Source organism: Alosa sapidissima, chromosome 22, assembly GCF_018492685.1.
Source record: "Alosa sapidissima isolate fAloSap1 chromosome 22, fAloSap1.pri, whole genome shotgun sequence".
In the NCBI taxonomy this organism is placed as follows: domain Eukaryota; kingdom Metazoa; phylum Chordata; class Actinopteri; order Clupeiformes; family Clupeidae; genus Alosa; species Alosa sapidissima.
Window position 1 is genome coordinate 26,707,659 of NC_055978.1, and position 22,783 is coordinate 26,730,441.

Here is a 22,783-nt window from a genome sequence, read left to right on the forward strand (position 1 = left end):
GCTCACGCTCCTTCTGCAGAGTTATGTAATGGAGATTCCATTATCACACGCCTACACATTTCATATCAAAGTGGCACTGCTACACAAACCCGTACAGGCCAGCAATGAAATCCCTGCAGCTCCTGTTCCCCCTAGTGTTGGAACGCCGCTAAAGCACTAGCACCTCCTCACCTGTTGACTGGCAGCTCTGCTGCTCTCTCTGAAGGTATTCCAAGAAATTGCTAAACAATCCTGTTAAGACTAATCAAACTTATTCAATTCACACAAGAAAACATTTAATCCCGCCCAAATGTAAATAAACAAAAGTATACTTTTCAGGTTATTAGACAATCCACACATGGTGTCAATGTCAATCAATAGAAATCCTTTATTAGTAATAGCAGATTGAGATAAGGAATCTGTTTGCCAATGTAACACCTCATTCTATGAACCATCAGGAAAAGGAAAGCAGGGTGTGTGGGGGGGTGGGGGGGGGGGGGTAAATAAATGATTGAGGAATAAATAAAATGTTTGGTTGCATTAATCATTCTACTCATTGGTTGTGTTTATCCAGGAAGTGGTCATCGGGGAACAAAATAGATAAATAGATCTTTACAACCTCTCAATCAAATCCATTCTGCAAAACACTTTATTTTAATCTCATGGCTGTTTGTGTACCAATGGGGAAAATTACAGACATATACAATCATGTGATAAATCTACACACTCACTGTAAAGCTACACACCAGGGGCAGGTTAGGCCATTCACTGTTTCAGAAAAGTTCTCGTAAGCCCTCGAGAGAAAGCTTGACCCCCCACTCTCCACATATATGTACACAACCCAGCAGACGGTCTGCCCAAGGACAGGTCACATTGCAGCTGGGGCTGTGAGGCATGGTGCACAAAGTCTGTCACCACCATCATCAGGAACACACGATCAACATACAACTACTAGACAACAGTGCTCTACACAAGTGTATGTGTTTGTGTGTTTATGTATGTATATGTGTGTAGTGCAGCTGGGATTAAGTCCTGTACATATGGGCCTCTGGGTCTGCAGTCAGATCGGCCACAGCCGTAGCTGGTCACTCGCTGCTGCGAGGCTTTTGGGCAGCGCAGGCCATTGACTCAGAATGGCCTCATAATACCCTGTGGTAGCTGCCCCAAGACAGCGAGAAATATAACAAAAGATCATGTGAGAGAAGAGATTTTACACATCAACTTCTGTCTTTTTTTTTTTTTTCAGAGCACTTCAGGTGAGTCATATCTACAAACATATCTGCACTGTACTGTAGAAATACTCTAACAATCTTAACTTTCTCAAATATTTTATTGATTTCCATATATAGGTTTCTGTATTCAAATGTGAGTGCAATCCAAACATTACCCATTATCCATTACAATCTGACCCCCCTTTGACTCTTTTCTCAAAAGAGCATTAAAATGCTTAATCATTCCCCCCCCCAGAAAACCATCCATTTTAAAATCTACAACTCAGTTCCATGAAAAAGAGAGAAGAGATAAGAGAGAAAAAAAACAGAAGGCAAGATGGAGGAAGTAAGTCCTGTGGCTGGAGGTCAAGGAGACACAGAGGAAGTGTGGGAGGAAGGGATGGAGCATGGGACAGTGAGGGCTATCGGCTGATCCTCCACAGCCCTCGGCCACTCTTGGTCCTCTCCTTGGGGTTAGACCGCCAGCACCAGGCAGCTCCGCTGATGATCAAGGCGAGGAACATCGGCATGCAGGGTACGCGTGGAGCAGTCGGGACCAGAGAACAGACACCTGCAAAGGGGGAGGCAGTCGCAGTGCGCCGCTGGTGTTGTGCTGATGTGCCCTTACAGCCAGAGACTGCGAGAAGAATTACAGGAAGAAATTGGGTGGGTGGAGCTAGGGGAGGTGGAGAGCACTAGACATGTGAAGCCTGAACACAGCACCATGTTGGACTAGCTTGTCTTTGCCAGGTTTGAACAATGTGGGGGGTGTGTGACAGTTTGTGTGAAATCTGCGTGTGTCTGTGTTTGTGAGAAAGAAAGAGTAATGTGGGGAATCTTAAAGCCTTATCCTCCCCACTTCACTCCCCCCACCCCTCAAACAGACTTGGACATGTGTTGGCACCGTGTTGCCTCGCAAGGCTCCCACCCCCAAAAAAATTTCCCAGAGTGCACCACAGGAGACACCTGAGCCACACCTCCTGGAGGTTCCACATCGTGTCACGCCAAGAAGTCCCTCATGGAATCGCTGATGCACCACTGCAGTCTCAAGGGAGCAGGTGTGAGGAAAGGGTGGGGAAATCACAAAAAAGGACAAAAAAAAAAATATTGTATCTACTGTACAAAACTGCAACTTTCAAAAACCAGCCCATTCGACCATGTGTGTGTTGGTGTGTGTATGCATGTGTGTGCGCCATTTCCTTTGTGTGTGGGCCAAACACGGCTTAAAACATTTCCTATGAATCTCTTCTTAAAAAGAAAAAAAAAAAAAAAAAAACAGAATGGGGACATTTTCTTCTGTGTAAAATTGAGGACATTCTGGTGTTGATGATGGGAGGTGACCATCACTCAGGCTACCATGGGTCATCCGGGTCGCCACCAGTCTGCCATAGGGGAGAAAAACAAAGACAAAGAAATGAGACCAATGGGGGGAAAAAAAGACAAGAGCAAGACTGCAGAGGAAAGCAACGCAAAATAAATGCAAAAGAAAAGTAAGTAAGTATCATTCATGTCTAGTGCGCATGGGAAATGTTGAGGTTCTGCTCAATTAGCAGAGCTGTGATATACACAAACAGAATTGACCAGGTTCCATATTTATGACCCAAATTAAATTTTATAAGTACTAAATGAACAAAGCGTAATTTTTTTTTTTCCTTTTTTAAACCCACATTGTATCAAATGTGCCAGAGCATAGTTCAACCCAGGAAGAGCTACTTATGAGGTATACATATATATGATGTCATACACCCAATAAATGAAATATCAAAATAAGAAGTTAAACACAAACAAGAAGAAAGTGAACATATGTACAGACACATAAGCAAACATAAACTGGACAAATGGTGTGTATGTAAAGGCCATGTACCCTTCTCAGTAGGAGCCAATCAATTCAAACGACACCCTCTCTACTGAGAAACCACACATTTCACGTCACACTCACTTTAGCCAGTGCACATGCAAGACACCATGTGAACTCATTTAGAATCATAAGTGTTCTATTTCTATTCTATCTATTTCTATTTCACAATCCTTTATTATTCGTTATGACCCAAGATCACCTAATTAGACACAAATTTTAAAAAAAAAGTTGGGAAAGGAAGACAACCCAGGCATAGGAAATATAGTCCAACAAGATTTATTTGTAAACCTTTCTGGTAAACAGCAACAAAATACATGGATACTTTTGCATTCTGACCTCAAACCCTTTAGACTGCCCCCAAATGCGTTCATGTTAGAAACCAAAAGGTGAAGTGACTCTTGTGATAATGAGATGATTTGCGCAGGATAAGTTCTTTGCGAGGACGCAAAGCTCCACAGTCCTGAGGCATGACAGAGCTATTGATGCCGACAAGAAGAGCGGATGGATTATTCTTCATAAGAGCAGGCATGTCTGTCATAAAAAACATCTTCAAAGATGCACCACAAATCATAACAAACCAAAACCCCCAAAACAAAACGGTCATCTCTACTAACAGATGCATTAAAGCTCCTTGGTTACACACTGGTCTGAGCATGAGTGCAAATTTATGCAAGATAACACACACACATTCCAGGCTGGGACAGCCGTTAGTGCAGGTCGAGCCCAAGAGCACTTAAGTCAAACTGCAGTTTGTTTCTAAGCATCATATTAATCTGATGGATGTGGAGCAGCTCACAGAAGGTTCCTGGACTTGCCTTGTCAGGTGATCTCAGGTTAAGTGCTAATACATTTTTGATTGTGCTTTTTTTGGATCCTCTATCAAGGGATTATGATACTCTACAGTCAGCATATTTGAGACTGTAGTCCATTTGTGTATACACATTAATAAAAACACATCACACATCTCTCAAATGCCTTTACCACCACGTCAACCCCCTCCCAAACAAACAAACAAATAAACAAACACAAAACACTAAGCATCGGATCACTGACACAAAATCACAGCCACACACACACACACATACACTCGCTCTCTCTCAGAAATACAAGTCCCATATGTTTATTGCATGCATCAACACTGGAAAAGACTTAATCTACTGACCCCCCCCCCCCCCCCTCACCCCATCATCCACAACGGCCCACCCCTGAATGCACTGCTAACCCGCCTGTCAGAAAGCACATGCAGGAGGAGAGCGCCCTAACCTCCCCACTCTGCTGGGGGTAGATGCACATGTCAATCCATACAGCACTGCTGGAGAGCGTAGCTGCAACTAGGAAGAGATAAGAGTGTGGACTACGCTTACTCGGGAGATACAGGCCGGGGATACAGCTGGGGCGTGTGTAAGCAGTACACTGGGAAAGGTGAGTGTGGGGAGGTTTATGCTGAATCCTGTATTGTAAAGAGCAAGTTTATGGTGTGCACTGATAAAGGGCAAATGTTTAGACTGCGGACTCCGCCAGCAGGAGAGTGTTTAGTCTGTGCTAACGTCTATTTAGACTGTGAACTACGATAGTGTTCAAACTTTGGACTGAGCTAATTGAACTGAGGCCTCAAAGTTTGTAGATTGTACAAACTTGCAAGTAATTTGTGAGGCAGTTGTCTAGGTTGTGGCCCGTTCTAGCTGGTAAATTAGCATTGCAGACTGCTAAAAATGGTAGTAGCCTTGGAATATTGCTAAAGCTGTACACTGTGCTATTGGAAAGTGGAAATGGTAGATTGTGGTAACTGGAGATACAGTGCTGTAAATTGTGTTGAGCAGTGACCATGTTGTGTAGTACAGTCGTAGTTGGGAAAGATCTTTGGCCCCAGACTGTCTCTGAGCTCTTTGCGGGGAGGCTAACCACTGATGCTAATAACAAAAATCACAATCAGTCATCAGCACCGGTCGTACCACACTCTACAGAGGTGGTGGTGGTGGTGGTGGGGGGGGGGGGGACTGAGTCTAAACATCAGCTGGAGGAGGAGCAGGATGGAGTGTGTGTGTGTGTGTGTATGGGGTTGTGTGTGTGTGTGTGTGTGTGTGTGTGTGTGTCCACAGGACTGTGGAGGTCATGCAGTGGGTTTGTCGGGTTGGTCTGGCTGAGGCTTCTGCTCTTCCTCGGAGGACTCCTCGGAGGCTGGGGAGGGGGGCGGGGAGCGGAGCATGTTCTCGTCCTCTTCTCCCTCTCTGTTGTCGGGGCAGGAGGAGGAGGAGGAGGAGGAAGAGGAGGAGGAGGAGGTGGGCAGCGGCTGTGACGAGCTGGAGCCCGGTGTGCGGTAGCTGGCCAGCGCCTCCTCCAGCACGTGCCGGTACTCGCCGCGGTGGTTGAGGCGGAACTGCCGCAGCGCCTCCAGGAGGTGGGCGGCCGCAGCGGCCCGCGAGGACTCTTCGTCCGAGCCCCCCGCGCCATCCTGAGGTCATGAGACGGGCCAGTGTCAATGAGGTAGGAGGCAGAGAGGGAGAGAGAGAGAGAGAGAGAGAAGATAAAGAAGAGAGAGAAACAGAGAGAGATAGATGGTTATGGAGATCAAGGAGAGGAAGAGAGACAGAATGAAAGAGAAGCAAAGGAAGGAAAAGAAGGGAGAAAGACTGATAGCAAGAAAGAAAGAATGTAAAAGAAAGAAAGGCCAGCATGAGAGAGTGAGAGAGCAAGCGCAAGAGAGAGAGAAAGAAGAAAAGAATGAGTGCGTAAGGGGAGAGACTTGTCTGGCATGACCTGGCGCCCTCTAGGAGGGTAAAGGACACCAGAGGGCTGGGTGCAGGCTGGGTTCTCTGCTCCCTTCCCTCTCTGTGTGAGTGTGAGTGTGAGTGTGAGTGTGTGTGTGTGTGTGTATATATGTGTGTGTCTGGAGGACATGTTGATGGACTGCTCCAATCACCCAAACCAGCAAGCCAACTGTGCACACCCACGTGTGAGAGACGCGGGGGGAGCAGACAACACAAGACTTGGACAGGAAGTGACAAACATGCACTGTGATACTCCCCGCCACACACCCCCACCCACCTCACACACAGACAACCCACCTGAAGTACCCACACTGAGAGGGGACTGGATCTAAGGGGTCTAACACAGGGATTGGAGATAGACTCACAAAATCAAAATCAAACTGTAAGAAACTCTTCCTTCTAGACTGTCAATTCACAATATAGAGCTCATTGAGGACTTCCAAAATTACACTCTTTTCAAAGCATGGCTGTGCAGACCAACCTACCTTTGGATTCTCATTAGTGATGGTCATTTTGAAGCACAGCCAATGTCTACAACCCCTTTTGAAACCTGTGGCCCATGCCTCAACTTAGCCAAACACACAGGGTCAATGTGGTGAGCAGAAGATTCAGCTCTGATAATGTAACTGCACACATGTTTCACCACACTGGCTCTGAATGTAAAGGGGAGTTATGACTCAGTGATCACTTGTAAATTGTAGAGTCTGGCCTGATTGCTTCTTCAAATAAACAGTCCCAACAACTGTTACCATCCAAGGAAATGGTTGAGAACGTAGAACATAATTCCCCTTTGCCCAGAGTGAGGATACATCAAGTTGTGATTGAGGTGAATTTAGTAACATTTTGAAAAATGTATTCACTAATCAAACACAAACACAACTTGTACAAATGCAACAATAGAACCAATCCTTGGGGAACTATGGCTCCTGAAACCACTGAAGTCTGTGAGAAGCTGAACATGACTAGAGCTACTAATATGAAGGGGGCAGAATGGGTAGAAATGAGTGAAAGTGTAAGACTCACCTCATCCTCCTCTCTCTGTGGGTTGAGCCTGTTGTATACTGCCTCGATCACACTACGTCTGGGGGAGGAGACAAGGCAGACACAGAGGTGAGACTTGTCCAAGCAAACAAACACAAGTATGTGAGGCCATGACGCTGGCTGAGGTAAAACAGTGGAGATGTTCCTACTTGCTGTTGAAACCACCTCCTGGTGGTAAATTTGGGATGCTCTCTTTGGCAAGCTGGTGCATGATGTGGGCCATGGTTGGGACGCCCTCTTCTCCAGACTTTTCCATTATATCTAGAGACAAAGTAGTGGCCAAGAGGAGACCGGATCAATGAGAATCCACACAGGGTTCTGCTAATGTATGGGTGCATGGCGGCTAATGTATTTTGCAGGATGGCTCCTCATATTTAATCTATACAGCATAACTTCCACTTTTCCAGGAAGATGCTGGAGCCATATTTGTTTAGAACACATGAGACTGTATTAATGCTCGGTCAGCTTTGACTGAGGACATGGCTCAGCAGTCTCTGTCAAATGAATTATAATGTGGAATTTGCTCTATTGTGGAAAATATGTCTACAATCAGCCCACACAACAGCCCCCAAATCAAAGTTTACCACCTTAGTGCCAGACATTACAGCCTCCATAATGATACAAATATGTCTAATAGGTGTTAGTAACTGTACAAATATCCATATAATTTACTGAGGTTATACTCAGCATTGGTGGAAATCACAAAGTAGAACACTGGAAGACATGATAGAAGAACGTGTGAAAAAGAGGTGATGCAGGGCTCTAGAGTGCGACCAAAATTTTTAAGGGTGGGACTAAAATTTTTCCTAGGTCGCACTGGTGCACCTAATGTCATAAAGGAAAGCGCCTAGACTTTCCTCGCATCTGCTGTCTCTCCACAAACTAAGCGTTTGTTCGCCTTTACATGGTGCACCAATACTACAAAAGTATCGAAATACCCTGAAATTAGGAACGTCACAATACTTATTGTATTGTATTAGTATCGATATAGCCTACTTTCAAGAATGACAGTCGGTGTTTCCCGTAGCCTGTGTGTCTTTTTCACACACGCAGCTTTTAACCTGCAGCTGTCGTGATAAGTAGCGAGTAGCAATGTTAACTTGAGAGGTGCAAATCAGCAAATCAACTTGTGTTGCTAACCTACCTAGGCTATGGAATTTAGTTAATTTAGGCCTACTGTTCATTCCCGGTCCATGCTCTGACAACAACTCAGACACGGAATGTAATATGGAGAGAGATAAAAAGGTGACCTTGAAATTGTGCCGTTAAATGTGCCACGATGAAAAATTTGGGGTGCACCTACATTTTGTGATGGTGAAATAAAGCGATCACAAATAAAAAAAATATTTAAATAAAAAAAAGTTTTTCCGGACACACCAGTGAGACCTGCGCTGGTTGACATTCTTACCTTCCACTCGAGACTCCAGGAAGCTGTCCAGCTCTGCTTCCTTCCTCAAAGCCTCCTCGGACACTTTAGGTGCGTTGGGCAAACACACCAACACCACACTCATGTTGTCTCGACTTCCCTGAGTGCACACAGTCATACAATGCATCTAAACTGTATGCACAATTTTTGCTTGGGTATGAATTTCGTAAGGTTAGGGTCAAGGGACAAAAAAGGAATGTAACTACAATACTTTTTTTTACTTCAAGGAATGTAACTACAATACTTCTACAATACTTCTTCTTTAATGTTAGTCAAAAACAGAATGCTATGATTTACAAATCACATACACCCTATATTTAATTGAAAATAGTACAACAATGTATCAACTGTTTTTTGGGGGGGAAATATATATGTTCATTTTGAATTTGATGCCATTAACATCTCAAAAAAGTTGGGACAGGGACACTGTGTTACTTCACCTCTTCTTTTAAAAACAGTCTGTAAACATTAAGGACTAAAAGAGACCAGCTGCTGGAGTTGAGAATGAAATGCTGTCCCTTTCTTGCCTACTATAGTATTTCTCTCTCAACAGTCTGCAGTCTTCGTAATCATGTTTTTTGCTCCTTGATGCACCCAATGTGACAGGTCTGGACTGCAGGCAGGCCATTTTAGCACTTGGACTATGCAGCCATTCTACTGTAATAGGTGTTGAATGCAGTTAGGCATTGTTTTCCTGAAATATTCAAATATTCAAATATTCAATAAAAGATGTTATCTAGATGACCGCATATGAACAATATTTGTGCCTTCCAGATGTGCTACATCTGCCCATGCCATAGCCACTTAATTTACTCCCATACCATCATACATGCTGGCTTCTGAACTGAGCAATAATAAATGGACGGTATCAATTGAATAATAAATTTGAGGCAGAGCCCATGACTTCCATTGATTGGTCTAACCACAGGACAGTATAAATATGGTTTCTTCTTTGCATGGTAGAGGAGCATTTGTGGATGGAGCATTACACTGTTCTTAGACAATGGCCTTTCCTGAGCCAATACAATGATTTTCTTAACAGAAACCAGTCTGCTTTTAAGAGCCATCTGAGGCCCCAAAGATCACGACCATCCAATACCCTTGTCATGCCGATGAAAGTCTTTGTCCCTTGGGAAATTAAAAAGTTCTGTGACTTCACTTTCGTGACTTCTTTGAAGAAATCCAACTCCATTTACTTACAGCAAGTCTCCAAACTGTATAAAACCAAAGCTTCGTTTTCACGCGAAAAAAATATAAAAAATGGCAACCGTGTAACATAAGCCTATACTGTTTTTCAGCCCTGTCCCTTGTTTTACAAAGATTTCTCTGCATTGTCTAAATATTTTAATGATATAATGAACTGTAGATGATGAAATCCCAAAATTCTTCACATTGCATTATTTGCCCACACAGGTTCAGAGTAATAAAGATCGCTGCATATTTACTTCTGAGAGACTGCCTCTTGGATGCTCTTTCTACACCAAATCATTGTGTCAGCCAACCTAATTTAGTTGTGAAATGTTCCTCTGTGTGTTTTCTTTGGCTTTACACAGCTTTCCCAGGTCTCTGATGCCTCCAGCCCACCCTTTTTTGAGACATGCTGTTGACATCAAATTCAAAATAAGCGTATATTGTCTATTATGATATTGCAGTGTGGGAATTAACTTTGCAAATGGATACTGTCAACTTCAAGCTAGTGTTTGCAGGCATGTTTTTGTGAGTAGTCATACAACCTGTAGGCTTCCATACCTTGTGTAAGCAGGTATCCACCACTGTGTTGCAGACCTTCTCCAAGTCGTCGCATACCTCCAGACGTGAGTGCACAAACTCACAGAGCTCCTCGTTGCTCATGACATCCCAGATGCCATCGCACGCCAGCACCACAAACTCATCCTCGTCGTTGGACCGCGTGATCTCGTAGACCTCCGGCTCGGGCGAGACCAGCTGCTCGGTAGGCCCCTTGCCGTCCACGCACTTGTAGTCGTAGTCACCGAGGGCCCGGGAGACGGCCAGGGAGCCGTTGACGCGCTGGATCATAACGGAGCCCCCGGCGTTCTGGATGCGCTCGCGCTCCAGCGGGTTGCAGGGCTTGTGGTCCTGCGTGGAGAAGCGCACCTGGCCTGAGCGGCAGAGGACGGCGCGCGAGTCGCCGCAGTTGATGAAGTACAGGTGGTCGGGCGAGAGCAGCACAGCCACCGCCGTGGAGCCACTGCGGTCCATGCCGTTGCGCAGGTCAGTGAAGTTGCGCATGTACTCGTCGATCTTCAGGAAGCCCGAGCGAATGCCGCTCTTGACGCCCTCCACGTCGGCGGGGCCCGGCCCAAAGTCCTCGCTGCTGGAGATGATGTGATCCAGTAGGTGCTTGGAGCAGTAGTTGGCCACGCGCGAGCCCGCGTGCCCGTCGTACACGGCGAAGAAGGACCAGTCGTCCAGGCCGTGGGGCAGGCCTACCACGGACGTGTGCGCATCCTCCATCTCCACGCGCCACCCCTGCATGCTGCTCAAGCCATAGCGGAGGCCGTTGCCAGCGCCATGTGCATTGTGCTTCTCTGTCTTGGGCTTGTCCAGGAATGCCCCCATAGCTCAGGACATGAGGCCTGTGGATTCAGGAGAGAGGAAAGAGTGGAGGTCAGGGAGGTCGGAAGAGAAGCGCAAGGCCAAATGTTGTGACCGCCAGCTGAGAATGTCGGCCAATTCATGTGTTGGTGATGTGCTACACACTTTGCCATAAGGCTTAAGGACAACATTGTTTTAAAAGAAAGGAGGGGTGGTATAACATGTGCAGATAGGTTGACTTAGGGACAGACAGGCAGGACGCTCTTTGACACTTATACAACACAAGGTGTAACATGTTTTCATAAAAACGTGGGCACTTTGACGCTTGGAGTTGAACTAAAGAAAGGCACACCTTAATGCAAAAAGCTGATCCTGTCTGATTGTTCCCTTAGTAGGAAGGTTTATGGAAACTTTTAATCTGATTGGAATCGGAATAATGGCTGAATTGGAGTAAAAATTACACATATAAACACCTTGATCGGAATAAAACTATCGAATCGATAGTTTTATTCCGATCAAGGTGTTTATATGTGTATTTATATGTGTATTTCGATTGAATCGGAATGAAAGGGGTGGTAGTGTATTCCGTTCTTATTCCGATTGAACAGCCATGTAAACGGTAAGGAAAAGTAAACCAGCAACGCCTATTCTGACCAAAGATTCTAGAGCGCTTGTACACACCTGATCAGAATAGAACGTACACTGTGTAACAGACGACTTGACATTTTCATTCGGAATAGTTCAATCGGAATGACAAAAAAAAAAAAAAAAAAAAAGTCCATGTAAACGTGGCTAGTGTTATAATTGATGCAAACACAAACAGAAATCAGTGACATGTTAAGACTATAATTAAAGCTTGACGTCCTGTGAAGTCAAGCGTGGAGAGTCCAATCAGCATCACACATCAGCCTCCTTAGACACACTGTATTTGCTTTCTCCACATCATAAGGTGTAATGTAGGTAGGAGACAACTGACACAACTAAAGTGTCCAATGTAAACAAATGTCACATCACTGCCAGGTGCCACACATCTCCATCTGCATGCCGGATTAGAGAGCGAAACGGCTTTAACCCTTAAAGGAGTACCGTCACACCGGTGTGACGGGAATGTTGAGAAATGAACGTTCTAAAGAATATCTGGGTTCATTGAATTCAACATAGAATTTTAGAACCTTCAATTGTTGCGGAACTTAGAATGTTCAAAAACCTACACCTTTAAGGGTTAAGCCGCTTTGAGCCACCTCCATCGCTAAGACCATTACAGACGTCCACAAATAGGCTCATATATGGACTACGGGCTAAGAGGCGGCCTTATGCAAACGCAGACTGGGGACAGCAGGCCTAAGCCAAGCAGGCCAGAGCCAGTAGGATCAGAGGGTCAATGGGGAGGGGGTCGGGGGGCAGTGTCCATAGACAGTAAAAGAAATGGACGAACAGACTCCGTTTTCAATGGGAGGGCACGGAGTCAAATAGAACGATTTTTCAGTTGGTCCCCTCAGTACTGCGCAGACTTACACTTAACTTTGTGACGTTAGCCATCGAACTGAATCTTGTAACTCATATGATAGATACACAGAAATTCTTTTCACACTTCCTTCGCCTTCAAAGTCATCAAAGTTAAACATTTATTTATGTATTATTATTAATATCATCTTCACAAGTGATACCAAGTCGTGTTAATGTTGAAGCTACCACAAATGATCATCTTCAAAAAGTCATGCTAAAACAAAACAAAAAAGTTAAGTTAGCCTTGAAGCTAATCTTCTTTCCACTTTTGCGACCTACGGTCAATCCATTGAAAACCTCTGAAATTATTATCGTTAGTGCCGTTTTTCATTAGGTTTACTTGCCTCTATGCAATGCTTTACTTTAACATACAATGCTATAGGCTACATAGATTTGTTCATAAGTTTCCATTCTGGCTGGACTGAGCTTCTTATCCAAACAATATGGTTATCCCCCTACGGTGCGTTAGCTTTACTACAACCGGACATGCTAAACATTCTTCTTACGGGAACCTAATGTTACGTACGAGGTAGTCGAGTCTTGTTTTGCTATTTATTGTTTATGTAGATTACACAAAAGCTACAATATCGGCACAGGATACTGATCCCCTGGGGATCAATAAAGTATCTATCTATCTATCTATCAATCTATCTATCAATCTAATATGTTATATGAAGTTATGGTATCCTAAATCCTAAAATGAATGGGCTTCTATGGGGGTTAGCAGAGAAGTGGTCCCTCCAGCTTACATTGATTCTTCTACTTCCGGGAATTCGCCTGCCCCCTTGGCAGTGTCCAGCAGTCAACTAGACATCTCCTCACATGGCTTCTCACTCCTCAGGAGGTCAGCCTAAGAGGCACCCAGCAACAACCTGACTTACTGCTCACCAGTGATGAACCGAGATGCAAAGGACGCCCAGTAGATATTGACATAACAATGACTGCTTGTCAACAACACAGCAAAAGAAATGACACAATTCTCTCAACAAACACGCACGGGTAAACAACGGACAGCTATCAAATACTGACGCATTTGAAGACCATTTATCCACACTTCACTGTGCTGCCCAGCATGCTGCTGGTTGAAGTAGCCTGTTCTGAGGGAACTCTCCCCAGGAGCGTGGGCTGGGTTCAGCTCCACACACGACAAGCATGGTAGGCATGTTCCTAAAAAAGACCACTGAAGGCAGGGTGTGTGTGTGTGTGTGGGGGGGGGGGGGCTGCTGATGCTGCAGCAGTCAGTGGGTGGTGGAACTGACAGGGAGGGGCCGAGGCCTGGACACAGGGCCAGGGCAGGGCCTGACCAGAGATAGGTGCGGAGAGTGGGCCAGTGAGAGAGGCTAGGCAGGGGGTTGGACTGCTGCTGCTGCTGTGCCATGTCATGGTCTCAGGGCTCACGGAGTGCCAGGTTATTTATACTGCCCGGGCCGGCAGCATCTTGAGTTACACGCCACAGACAAGTTGCGCCCCATTCACACAACACAACAATCCGCTCTGTCCGCAGCACACCCCTCCTCATTCTTCGGCTCAAAGACATCCCTCAGCAACACACCCTTCTATCTGAAAACATAGCCCTCTATCCATAACAAATCCCCCGATGAGGAGCACAAGAGTCCATCTGGAGCACATTCCACTCCCCATACCCCCTACACAGCCTACTAGGCATAACGCAACCCTACACACCCTAAAACCTACAACATGCTCGGCAGATAGCACAACCCTCGCAGCAGATGTGAGCTGAGATGTGAGCTGAGACGGGAGCTTTAGACGGACCTCTACTATCTGAAAGGATTAAAAGGTCCTCAGGATCCTGTCCTAGGCAAGGTTACACTCTTGGCCCGGCCATTAAGAGGTCAATTATCCAAGTTGTTCATTTAAAGACACATTTGTATTGGCCTCTTCACCAACAACAATTTAGTATTAGGAAAAAAAAAATCAGGTTCGCTTGTAAAGGCTTGATTACCAACTTGGTTGTATTCCATTAAAAAGTGATGGTGACAAAGGAAGCAAAAGAAAAATGTAAGATAAGGTAAGAACATGACAATCATAATCCTAATGCAGAACTGAGTCACAATCTAACAGGCAGGAAGTAAAAGTGATGCGGAATTCCAATGTTCTACTCCAGCAAGGCCTGTTCTTTGAGTGCTGAAGTTGTGGTAGACGTAAAAGGTCATCGCAACAAGTTACTGTGTCAAAAATGCACGCCAACATCTTTATCGAGGCATTACCGGAACATTAGGTGTGGTTGTGTGAAATTCCATACGCCCACAATTGCCCGCATAACATTGCGATCCAGACAAAAAAAAGTTGGGTCAAAATTATTCTACACACCAACAATGATGATTCAGGAGAGGTTTGGTGTGGGCCTTCACATTTTTTTGCCAAAGAAGACTAAAGAAGATATTTAAGATTTCACAGGTGGTCCCTAATAGCCTTGATTCCAGGTTAGTTAGACCGTCATCGTCTAACATTCATCAACTCTAAAAACATACAAATTCACATTATAGCTTATTTGGCATTACATCCGTCTGCAGCAATGAAAAACACAATTGTGAAAACTCTTGGCACCTGCACTATACCATTCAAACACCAACACGTCTGCAATGAATGTCAATACAAACAACTTGCCGACAAACATCCCCATCCAATCAAAGACTGTGGAAATCTTAAACCACACATCTTTTTTCAAAATCCCCCATGCACACTCCAGAAACAGAGTACAACACATTAACAAGTCCTTTAAAACAGTTTCCTAAAACAGTCCAGCTGACCGGGCAAAACCTGTAATGACCCTCCCTGAAGCGGAGTCATCAGCACCACTCACTCTATTAGTGCTGTCTGTCCATAAAGCGCTAAAGTGGGAAACAGGAACAAAATCAAATAAACAAATACCCGGCTGCTATTGATGGAAGAGCTTTCCGAAAGAAAGACACTTCTCCTTCTCCTACAGCGCTCATCAGCGTCTCAGGAATTTTTGGTCATATGAAAAACACAATTTAACTATCACTAACCCTGACCAGGTAAAGGGAGGTTGGCACCTGACCAGGATTGGCACTAGATTATTGAGTTGTACACTTTAAATTAGTACTCCGATGGCAGTTTGTAATGTAATTTTGCTGTATTTATGAAACATTTTTAGTTTCAGAGATTGTAAGACAGACTATTAGTTAATATGGAACTTCACCATTTTATCTATTATTTCACATGGACACAGCTAATTTGCTCATTTTGATGAGTCTGATCTGAGTGTGATCTGATAAGAATAGAGTCAATACGTCACATTCACTACAGTTGAGGGAATGTGCAGCATCAGAGAAGACAGAGAACTGTGGTGTGGCTGACCAGACTAAACAATATACTAGTGACACACTAATCCTATGGACCCTTTCAAGATTGTTCCATTATCAGCATCATAGTTGGCCCCACAAGACTTCCTTTTTAACATTCCATATGTTATCTTAATGCAGAGGAAGTAGATTGGGGCCCAAATAGAACGTTCAGGCATTGTTTTTGTTTTTATTGATGAAAGGGTCTATATGGCTATATACAGCTGCCTCTGTCACGCCAATAGGCGCATACAATCAAGTGCACAGCTATGCAACCTTAATTGACAAATATGTCATGTGATGGATCGTACAGAAGACTTTGGTAAAGGATGCCATTCAGACCAGTTAGTTCTCTCCAGCTAAATGTCCCATTAACTGCTAGTGCTGTTATTATAAAGTGATGATAACAAGGACAAAAAAACAGCAGTAGGTCACACCGACTCAAAAGCCAGCAGCACATATAAATCACTTCAGTGAGTATGGGGTGAATTTAGATGATGACTACAGGCCACACCATATCAACGTCCATGATATTGGAATGAGGTGTTTAGTAACTGACAAATATCGGAGCATGTTCAATGGACTCAAAATGTAACAGAAACAAAGGGACTTAAATTGAATAATGTAATATGACAGTAGTGGTAAAAATGTGCAAATTCGACAAATAGATATAAGCTTAAGGCTACAACCGAACATGACTGGATAGGGAGCTAATAATTATGAACAATGATGCTTTAGCACTCACAGTTCATATACTAGAAAAATCTAGCCTATGTCCTACAAACATCTCATGTTGTTTGACAGTGCAAGTGACATTACTCATATGGTTTTGATGGAAATTAAAGGTCAAAAATGACATAGTCCACACTGCTTAGAAATCACTGAGTATCAAAGTACAGTGACCAATGGCAATAGCAGGAAAACTTCTAGACACACAGAACAGATGCTAAATGAAACCAAAAACTATGACGCATTAATATGAGGGCTCTACCAATCTGGTAGTTCATCATGACTGAACAGCTATGACAAAGAATGGCACATTTCAGTCCAACATAGCAAGGCTAACAAAGATTCGTACAAATAGCAAGGACATCAAATTGATCTGGATTTTGAACTGAAAACCGTCATTATATTAAATAGCAATTATTTTACACTGTCACAGCAATTATTTTGCACTGTCACAGCAAGTAAGCATTCAACCTTCCAAAAAAAAACTCAATAGTGAGAACAAGTCATCTGATGACCAAAGTGAAGCCGTACAACCTGCTGCATAACTGCTGGTTCAGGAGAAGCACAGCACAAGCTCAGAACAGACACGACTCACTGGGTTGGGCTTTTGGTCACGTCAAGCGTCTCCTCCAGTCTCTCTGTTTGTGATGCTGGCAGAGGACTTCTCAGCCTAGAGGGCCACCCCTGACCATCAGCCTAACACCTCTGGTCTAGATGCCTGAGAGAAACAGAGCAGCGTCCAACGTCTGCGCTCACTGGCCCAGGTTTTAGCCCAACTCCAAATACCTCATTGTACCACCATGACATCACCGCACCTAGCATGAAGGGGAGAGACACTTGCTCCACCCCCGTCTTCCTAGCCAATCTACTCCTTTGGATGGAACATGTGGGTTTAGAGCTGATGAGATGATCCAGGGAATCCCATGGAATGATTTCAGATTATTTAGCTCATCTTTTTTTTTATTTAGTCATCGTCATATCATAAAGTCATACGTAAATTAAGCACACTGTAATTCCTTCTTAGTTAGCCTATAATCCCAATAAGAGGGCACAACGGCAGTCTAAAAGGATGCAAGCTCTCTAAAATCTGTATGTCTAATACTGCTCCCATTTCCCTCTTCATGAGCATGACTCTACCACTCTGCATCTTTCTACAGCTCAGCCACTACACTTCATTAGCTCAATGGATCATCAGGGATTAATAGTCACAAATATCCTATGCACATAACCGACACAGATTTGTACTTTTGTTCAGTCACACCGTTGCTATCGGCATATTGATTATCAGAAAAAGTCCAATACTGTGCATCCCTATTTGAAACAGGTGTACAGTGGCTGACAAGATGTTCTCCACATGGTTATAAAACATGCTCAGCTCGAACAATCTTATCAGTGTGACTTTGCCTTGTAGCTGGTGAAAATCACGGGTAGCCCTATTGATAAGAATTGAATGCCATTACGTAGTCTATAGTGAACACAGCACTCTGTCCACATGTTTGCACAGCAGCACCCAATTCACTTCATGAGCACAGACAGAAACAGTTATTTTTGACAACACGACAAGGCTCAGTGTCACCACACCTCCATGACCAAAGTTAGCATACAGGCCACCAAGACTATAAGGGGTATATGGGGGGCTATCATCATGGAAGTCAAAAACATGAGTGTACCACAACGACATGATGACGTGTTTTACCACTCCTTTGCTTCACATAAGCTATAAGTATTTTGATAAGAGACATATCACCAAGTTTCGTAACATGATGGCCTTTCCCTCCAACTTATACCCTTCCACATTCAGAATAGGATAACAGGATAATATTGTTACCATTACATTTCACATGTATTGCTCCTGTCTATTCTAAGTTGTTCAAAAGGTGTGTGTGTGACCCTCTTCAGATTTAAGTCACCTCCACGCAAAAAAGATAAGCCTACTCCCTCGATTTCTCAGGAAAGGTGTTTGTTCAGTTGAGGTGCATATTGCATATCTTTGTCTATGTTTTAAGTGCAGACCAATACAATTAATATTTTCTTTAAACATTCAAAGGAGTCATTGGACTAGAAATGAATACACAGAATTATGTCATAATTAATTTAAGTCACATACTTTGACATGTGAATTTAACACGGAAACAATCACTCCCCACTGTTCCCTTGCGCCATACCAGTTTCATTGCAGGACATTAGGTAGCGTTAGCTAGCGTTAAATAATAGCTAACTTTCGTTAGCTTGGTAGCTAGTTAGCCCACAAGCTTGCTTTCAATTAAGTAATTTATATTCTGTGGTGCGACAATGTAATCAGTATATACTGATGTGTGACATTTCAAACCATCAAAAAGAGAGACAAAAACCACCAAAGACCTGCGTTAACATGATTGAAATGTGTGTTTTTGACAGACCGGTGAAGACTGCGTGTGACGTTTCCAGCAAGCCTCGAGCTAGGTGCAGCCCGTTACCAGCCGCCAGTAGTAGGAAATCAGTTGAGAAAAAGTTCAGACAGGACCAAGGGCAAACCGACGCTAACTAGAAGGCCCACGAACTGAGGGGGAGGAATGTATACTCTATGTAAGGCAGCTAGGAGTGCTCCGGATATAAACATGGAGAAACATAGCTGATTACATAATGCACCTGGCTAATATTATACTTGAGCCGATTGGATTATTCCTGATGCGCGCATGTTTGTTGATGGCACATAAGCCAATAAAGCTGGCTAGCATTTACCTAGCAAGCTAGTTAGGTTAACGTTTTAATACAATCTATGGTTTTAACTAACACCACGTTACACAATTATATTTTTTAATATAACATATCGAGCGATGGTTTACGTGGCTTGAAAGTATGGGAGGGGGGACTGAAAGTACACTGTTTGAGTATTACACAACACGAAGAAACCCATTCACCAGTGAGATCACAGGCCAGTAACTGTTAGCTTGCTGTCTGATTGGTTAGCTCCACAGAGGTTAGCTACGCCTGCTAGCCATCTTGAGGCCATGTCAAGATATGCTAGCTCGTGAGCTAGCTTGCTAGCTAGTTTCCCCTCATAACGTTACATTCTTTGATACTTACAATTTCAGGAATCAAATTGATGATCGTCCTGTTGCCAGCCCCTGTCCGAAGGATTTTTTCGCTAGCTAGCAAGTTAAGTGGAAAAATGCTTCGATAACAACCAAGCTTGACTTTAAAATAAAAAGGATAACGTTAACTCCGTTTTCGGTGGTCCTCTTCTTTGACTGCGTGGATATATACGCATGTTTGACACCACTGAGAAACTCCACATTAAATCGTATAAATATATTCTAATATATATTAAAGTTAGGTCGTGTTTTAAGACCGAGGAACGTTTTTTCGTCCATTGAAGGGCCAGTTATCCTTCGGCTCAGAGTCCTGGTTAAGGGGAGGGTTTGCTCTCCTGCTAGTTTGATGATTGGACTACAATTCCAGAGAGGGTGTATCATGATTGGATTACTCCCCTGGCTATTAGCTGTGTCTCTGTAGTAGGCTACGAGTGGCGAATGTTTGTGAAGAGAACGTCATCTATGATCCTTCGTAAAGCACTGTCGCACTAACGTTGCCATATTTGCAGACGTCCAACTTGTGAATAAATCTTGCAGTAGGTGTCATCTTTCTGACAAATAATTAAAATCAATTTATCGTTTCATGGATTCGCTGAAAAACTGATTAAACAAACATATATACATAGATAGATAGATAGATAGATAGATAGATACTTTATTGATCCCTAGGGGAAATTCAAGAACATACATACATACATACATACATAGCCTATAAATAAAGTCATTAGGCCTCCCAAGTCACAAAAAAAAAATCTGTCTCAATGTAGACTGGTAGGCTATACAAGGAATCATAGGACACAGATGAAGAGAGTGGCGAGGAAAAGCATGTAACTTCTAGATCTATCGAATGCGAGTTTGCACCAAGACAAGTTGTCAGTTGGATTCAGTATCAAGACTGGAAGGCAACAAAGCTAGTAGGCTACACTATGCACCCTAGTTTGGGAAAGAAAGCATAACAATCTTTCAGGAAGTTTTTGGTTCTGGTGAGAGGAAAGAGGTATTTGTAAGCTAAAGTGGAACAAACTGCCACTTTTTTATATTTTTGCTCTCACCCCTGGACATTGGGTATCCCAGGCCAATAGCATATCTGTCTCCTTACATAATCATCAGGATCAGGTTCTGGATGCTAGAATTTGGTAAGACTTTCTTTTCGAGATGGGGTGAGGGTCTGACTTTTTATAACATCAGATAATTGGTCATTTGCTGATAAGCACAGAAAACAGAATATAATCATTGTCATCAGCTCAAATATGACAAATAAACCTTTCATTTGTCTGCATGTGCAGTTTTGTAGGCTAGTCTGATTGCTCTGTAGTCTTATACAGGCCAAACTCCATTTGACACAATGGGAACTGCACGTGTACAGTTGGCACAGTTCCAACTGTTCCTTCTGACCGCCTCACACGTGTCTAAATACCACAATAACTTTGAAGGACTACTTTTGAGGCTATTCACCTTCTGAACTCGAAACTACTTGAAAATGCTCCCAATGACCAGAAAACAATGTTAAGGCATTTGTGGAGAATAAGGATGGTTCGGGTGTTCTTCCTACAGCTCACTGTAAGCTATTTCGTTGCTCTTCATCCGTCCCCCCAGCCCCCCATTTAAATTGAAACATGCCCCATAATCATGTCCCAATGGAGCGGTATCAGACTCTGACTAGAATTGAGTATGACGACGTCAGGCTAGATGAAAGGTCCCCTCGGGAATAAATATAGTTTTGTGAATTGAATTGGATTGGATTGAATTGATTTGAAGTCTTGACATGTGTCATCCTCTAGAGCACAAATTAAAGAACACAATCCTCTAGATCAGTTTAAAGAGAAACTCAGACCTACAGTATAAAAACCTAGGGTCTATTTTCCAATTATAACGAGTGGTACCAAAACAACATCAACTGAACTGCATTTACAACTGAATATAGCTAGCTTTAAGGGGTAACTTCACTACATCAAAATAAATCACTGTTTTAAGCCATAAACATTAACATGGACTATATTGGGGCGAAGCACAGGCGAAGCACTGCTACTTTCGCACAGATATCATGCAACACATCACGGACAACCTCTGCACCCAAGTAGCAGTGCTTTGCCCCAATATAGTCCCAAGTCAATACCTGAGATCACCTCGTCTTAAAGGGGTGGTTCAGGATTTTGGACATAGGACCTCATTTCCAAGTAAGCAAGTGTGATATTTATCAGTGGAGACCGTTTTCAACACGTTTCATCCAGTCCTTCTAATTGCAGAGTTCGCAGGTGCTAGGCTAGCGCAAGTCAACGTTATGTGTTAGCCTGCCACTAAAAATAGTCTTACCCACTCCAAAGTACACCCGAGGCAAATAAATTATAACGCCAGACTATCGATGTAAATGTCTGTGTTGATAGTTTTATTTCTAACATTATTCTATCCTTGCATTTCAACGATCGCATTACATTTTGAGGGACTAGTTTCTTAGCAGCGGCGGAATTATACTTCCTCCGGTTAGTAGTACTGCGCCGAAAAGTAAACAGTAAAGCGCACTCCAATGGGGATACCTAGTAGTAGCCTTGGTAATATCAGTCTGCCGCTGAGTTGCTTAAATGACTACTACCAACTTCAGGGAACAAAGTGTAACTATTGCAACGCGATGCGAGGGTAGTTGTATTTCTTACACTATTCTATCAACACAGACATTTACATCGATTGTCTGGAATTTGCCTAATTCAATGAAACACCTATGAAGGAAGGCTGTTCTGTTGGTGATGTTTTTGTTAGTGATTTTGAGTTTGACGGTAAATACTGTAGGCTTGGTTGTTGATTGGCCACTGTGTGAAATCCCCTACCTATAGCACTAATAATTTAACATCTCTTCTGTGTATATTTGAAATTACTCTAGCCTTCCCATGGACTCCCCAAACTGCCTTCCAGTTTCTTATTCAGAGAATACAGTTACTTCCCTTCTGTACATCTGTAGCCTACTTAAAATACCGAATTTGATTGCATGAGTGCATTCACACTGAAAACTCTGACGACGACACAAAGTGCACTGCAAGTACCCGGATGGTGCACTCATAACAGTCAAAACGTTTTCGTCCTTAATGGATGCCATCTTGGCTACATAGCAGAAGGGGAGGGAGCATTTTCAAACTCGTGATAATTGTGGTTGAGGAGCAAGTAGCAGCAGCAGTGGAAAACACACTTTAAAGATGTTACAAGCGCAACCGGAAAGTTTTCAGACCCTTTCAAGTTTTTCACATTTTGTTATGTTTCTGAGGGTAGTGTGCAGACACAGATCTGGGGAAGGATACAAGAACATTTCTGCAGCATTGA

General features: G+C 43.5%; 1 protein-coding gene across 2 annotated transcripts; it reads right to left on the bottom strand.

Moving 5' to 3' along the window:
- Positions 1 to 343: 343 nt before the first annotated feature.
- ppm1bb (protein phosphatase, Mg2+/Mn2+ dependent, 1Bb) lies at positions 344 to 19,842 on the bottom strand. 2 transcript variants are annotated; one of them, XM_042078492.1, is made up of 6 exons: positions 19,467 to 19,839; positions 10,033 to 10,880; positions 8,266 to 8,383; positions 7,007 to 7,118; positions 6,840 to 6,897; positions 344 to 2,572 (listed from the first exon to the last, which is right to left on the bottom strand). In XM_042078492.1, the coding sequence occupies exons 2-6, from the start codon at positions 10,861 to 10,863 to the stop codon at positions 2,543 to 2,545; spliced, it is 1,149 nt and encodes a 382-aa protein (XP_041934426.1). In that variant the 5' UTR covers positions 10,864 to 10,880; positions 19,467 to 19,839; the 3' UTR covers positions 344 to 2,542. The 2 variants fall into 2 exon arrangements, with proteins under 2 accessions (XP_041934426.1, XP_041934425.1); XM_042078491.1 differs by lacking the exon at positions 344 to 2,572 and adding an exon at positions 3,309 to 5,500 and having other exon boundaries at positions 19,467 to 19,842.
- Positions 19,843 to 22,783: the final 2,941 nt, after the last annotated feature.

Excerpts from the sequence above, each read along its gene's own strand:
- ppm1bb (XM_042078491.1), bottom strand. The coding sequence starts at position 10,863 with ATGGGGGCATTCCTGGACAAGCCCAAGACAGAGAAGCACAATGCACAT. Across the intron at positions 7,119-8,265 it reads CCTGGAGTCTCGAGTGGAAG|ATATAATGGAAAAGTCTGGA; the intron begins GTAAGAATGTCA and ends CTTTGTCTCTAG. Across the intron at positions 6,898-7,006 it reads GGAGGTGGTTTCAACAGCAA|ACGTAGTGTGATCGAGGCAG; the intron begins GTAGGAACATCT and ends CTCCTCCCCCAG.